The 4687-nt window shown below is 36.2% G+C and overlaps 1 protein-coding gene across 1 annotated transcript in view; it reads right to left on the bottom strand.

Annotated features, from left to right (window-relative positions):
- The window catches only part of spegb (striated muscle enriched protein kinase b), a gene marked incomplete at its 5' end in the record, with an annotated part of 45243 nt that extends 40557 nt beyond the window's left edge, over window positions 1-4686 (bottom strand). The window contains one exon of the mRNA XM_017309452.1: window positions 4404-4686. Within this exon, the coding sequence (XP_017164941.1) occupies window positions 4404-4686 (283 nt within the window). The remainder of the gene's footprint in view (window positions 1-4403) is intronic.
- Between the last annotated feature and the right edge of the window lies 1 nt (window position 4687).

Genomic DNA, 4687 nt, shown 5'->3' with positions numbered 1-4687 from the left:
CAATGCCAGGATGGAAACCTTTGTTCTCTTTTGTAGCCTGATTAGTCGCGACCTTTCTGACCGTTTGTGATTTATCCTCTGATTAATGCGGATCAGCCCCTGTTGATGCACTGATTGCATCAGAGCGGGGATTTCCAGAGAGTAACTCAGGTTCCACCTGTTCGCTCCTGGACAACACATCCAGACGCTTCGCWCACACTCGCCGACTACGTCCAACCCGCCAAATATAGCCCAACGTCCAACCGGATAATCACCCCACACGCTCCTGATGGGCCGTTTTCCTTCCTCTCATCCCTCCACCTTATGACACGTCTCTGCACTACAACCTGATTTTTGACTTAAAAAATTCAGAAATTAGCTGTTGGGCTGGGATTTTTCCTAAACTATAATTTATTGTTTCAACTTTCCCTCAGATTTGCTGAAAGGTTGTGAAAAATATTCAAGAAACTGYATAAAAATAGCTAAAACAAACATAGGAAAACGCCTCCATTTTGCAACTTTTGATCGATTTGTTGGCATAAATAAGCAGCATCATCCTGCACAGGTAAATCCGGAGTTTATACGAGACGTTTTTTTGTGGTTTTAGTCGAGGAAAGACACGTCGTGTGGATGATCTGAGCCGCCCAGCGGCTGGGAGCGAAACACGTTGGCTAATATTAGCAGTGATGTCTTGCTGTGTAACAGGAGAGGCCTGATAGCATCACAAAAATCTGAGGCCAGGCACATTCCTCTGTATAAATAACCGGGGGGGTCGGAGGACAAGAGGGCGGACAGAGAGGCGGACAGAGAGCGACGCGGCTTCGCTGAGTGATGGGACAGCTGGAGCCGGCCGAGGGTCCAGGAGCCTGAATCACACTGAGCTGCCGTGAAGCTGAAATTCAACGTTCCTCTCTGCTGTGGCGAGTTTTTAAACGCTGATGGGAAACGTCGACCCAAAACATTCAGCTCTGAAAACAGCTGTTTTATTTGCTTCTGGCTTTTTACAGGAGGAAAATAAAAGAAAAATGGCTCCTGTTTGACTTTTACAACGTGTTTAGTTCAGTAACTGAACATTTTTTATATTTTTTTATTGTTTTTTGCAACAGAAAAGCTGATACATTACAAAAATAAGACATTTAAATATTAAAGGTGTGACTTTTATCTGCTAGATTTCTTTTTACTTATGACCTTCTATGCTGAAATAACACTGATTTATAACTTAAACTTAGGAGTTTTTTTGCTTGAATGATTCATAGATTAGCATTAGTTAGCTTAGCATAACTAAGCTATTTAAAATAAAAGAGTGCTGCTCGTTTTRCTATCATTTTTTTTTACATTTTTAGTCATTTTCCAACCAATTCTGGAGTTTGAAGATATTAAAATTAAATTCAGATTCTATAATATGTTTTCCTCTGATAACATTTAATTATATGACAGCAATAAATAACATTTACCAGCAGGAAAGTCTCTCAAGAGTTATTTTTATTTGGTCTAACCTGTTAGATTTCATAATATCAATCAGTTGAAATGAGGTTTAATATAAAATTCAGTAAATACAGGCAGGATTTAAGGATTGTTTATTACTATTTATCTGCAAAGTTTATCAAAATAAACAATTGTTTGTCTTAATAAATTAAATGTTTAAAAACATTTGGACTCGATTTTCTGAGACAGATCTTGTAAAAATTGGGATTTTTAAGATTAAATTATAATATATTCTGCTTTTTTAAGCTTCAAATATAAAGAAGTCACTCTGTAGAACAGCTGACGCAGAATCAAGGCGATGCTGAGCAGGAAAATGTGGTTTTCTGATCAGAAAGTTTGGCCGCCCGGGTCAGACACTGAAGAACAGCGAGTAGCTTTGGGTCAATCAGCTGTTTAAGGAATTATTTATTCCCAGAAAGAATCACAGAAATCAAACCTTTCCACTGCACGCTCAYGTCAAGCAAAGATGCATCTGACACCAAAAAACATGCAAAACTGAATCTGGGTTTAGATCTGAAAAGGAAAAATAAACGTGATTCTGGAGAGAAMGKGAGCCAACATACAGCTACTTTCTCTGATTTAGGTAAAGGTTGTTTTTTATRATAAAATTATTTAATGTTTCCAGTAATGATTTATGTTTACAGCTAAAATYTCCCAATTATTCGCATCCTGCAGGCAGCAGGTTGGATCCTAAGGAGTCAAACATTAGTAGCAATAATTGGGATTATTCAGCCTGACAGACGACAAAAACAATAGTTTCATTTCAAAATCAAATGTTCACCATCTTTAACTGTCAAATATCACAATTACAAACAAAACATGTAGTGATGAGCCAGATATTTAGTTAAAAAGCTAAATATTAGATGTCAAATATGTACTTAAAAGCTAAATATCTCACTAAATATTTAGTTAGCAAGCTAAATATTTTAAATATGCATATTTAGTTAGAAAGCTAAATTACAAAACAACTAGAAATGTACCTCCAAACATCAAGTTACATGTTTAGTTTTATCAAGCTAACTGTTTAGCTTATCTAGTTTGTAGGCTGCATACNTTATTGTTTTTTGCAACAGAAAAGCTGATACATTACAAAAATAAGACATTTAAATATTAAAGGTGTGACTTTTATCTGCTAGATTTCTTTTTACTTATGACCTTCTATGCTGAAATAACACTGATTTATAACTTAAACTTAGGAGTTTTTTTGCTTGAATGATTCATAGATTAGCATTAGTTAGCTTAGCATAACTAAGCTATTTAAAATAAAAGAGTGCTGCTCGTTTTRCTATCATTTTTTTTTACATTTTTAGTCATTTTCCAACCAATTCTGGAGTTTGAAGATATTAAAATTAAATTCAGATTCTATAATATGTTTTCCTCTGATAACATTTAATTATATGACAGCAATAAATAACATTTACCAGCAGGAAAGTCTCTCAAGAGTTATTTTTATTTGGTCTAACCTGTTAGATTTCATAATATCAATCAGTTGAAATGAGGTTTAATATAAAATTCAGTAAATACAGGCAGGATTTAAGGATTGTTTATTACTATTTATCTGCAAAGTTTATCAAAATAAACAATTGTTTGTCTTAATAAATTAAATGTTTAAAAACATTTGGACTCGATTTTCTGAGACAGATCTTGTAAAAATTGGGATTTTTAAGATTAAATTATAATATATTCTGCTTTTTTAAGCTTCAAATATAAAGAAGTCACTCTGTAGAACAGCTGACGCAGAATCAAGGCGATGCTGAGCAGGAAAATGTGGTTTTCTGATCAGAAAGTTTGGCCGCCCGGGTCAGACACTGAAGAACAGCGAGTAGCTTTGGGTCAATCAGCTGTTTAAGGAATTATTTATTCCCAGAAAGAATCACAGAAATCAAACCTTTCCACTGCACGCTCAYGTCAAGCAAAGATGCATCTGACACCAAAAAACATGCAAAACTGAATCTGGGTTTAGATCTGAAAAGGAAAAATAAACGTGATTCTGGAGAGAAMGKGAGCCAACATACAGCTACTTTCTCTGATTTAGGTAAAGGTTGTTTTTTATRATAAAATTATTTAATGTTTCCAGTAATGATTTATGTTTACAGCTAAAATYTCCCAATTATTCGCATCCTGCAGGCAGCAGGTTGGATCCTAAGGAGTCAAACATTAGTAGCAATAATTGGGATTATTCAGCCTGACAGACGACAAAAACAATAGTTTCATTTCAAAATCAAATGTTCACCATCTTTAACTGTCAAATATCACAATTACAAACAAAACATGTAGTGATGAGCCAGATATTTAGTTAAAAAGCTAAATATTAGATGTCAAATATGTACTTAAAAGCTAAATATCTCACTAAATATTTAGTTAGCAAGCTAAATATTTTAAATATGCATATTTAGTTAGAAAGCTAAATTACAAAACAACTAGAAATGTACCTCCAAACATCAAGTTACATGTTTAGTTTTATCAAGCTAACTGTTTAGCTTATCTAGTTTGTAGGCTGCATACTGAGTTTGAGACCTAAATATTTAGCCAGTAAGGTAAAGGTAAGTTTGAATTTATTTAATTWGGAAGCTCCTATTGAGTTGGAAGCTAAATCTTTAGTCAGGCTAAACATTTATTTTGAAGCTAAATCAACTAAATATGCAGCCTCAATCAAAAAATATTTAGCTTTAAGCTAATTATCAAACTAAATATTTAACTGGAAGCTAACTAATCTTTAGCCTACCAACTAAATGTGTATTTAGTATAATTAGTTGTGATTATTGCCCAGAAGCTGAAACTTTGACTTGTCTGGTGGTAAAAAGTGAAATCGTTAATATYTGTAGTGATGTTATGGCTGTTCTGAGGGATCCTGATTTACGGTCCCGTTCAGTCTGGACCGTGATTCGGGCTCATGGATGCGTGTAGCACGTTGGGSTGTAAGCTAGCAGGACCGTTACCTTCACCCAGATCCAGGACKGCCAGCACGGCGCTGGTCCGGGCTTCTCCCAKGTGATTGTTGGCGATGCAGGTGTAGAGGCCAGCATCGCTGGGCTTGCAGTCCCTAATCCACAGGCCTCCGTACTCCTGGTTCTCCATGTTGAGCAGCTCGTCGTTGTGGTACCAGTACAGGGACGGCTGGGGGTCCCCAACCACGGTCACCTTCAGGCGGATGTCACAGCCAGTCCCCACCGCGGCGTTCCTCATTTTCCGGATGAAAACGGGAGGAGACGGGTCGGGATGG

The sequence above is a fragment of the Poecilia reticulata genome, linkage group LG2 (assembly GCF_000633615.1).
Source record: "Poecilia reticulata strain Guanapo linkage group LG2, Guppy_female_1.0+MT, whole genome shotgun sequence".
Classification (NCBI taxonomy): Eukaryota; Metazoa; Chordata; class Actinopteri; order Cyprinodontiformes; family Poeciliidae; genus Poecilia; species Poecilia reticulata.
The sequence above is the reverse complement of the archived record's forward strand: the minus strand, read 5'-3'. Positions and strand labels throughout refer to the sequence as shown.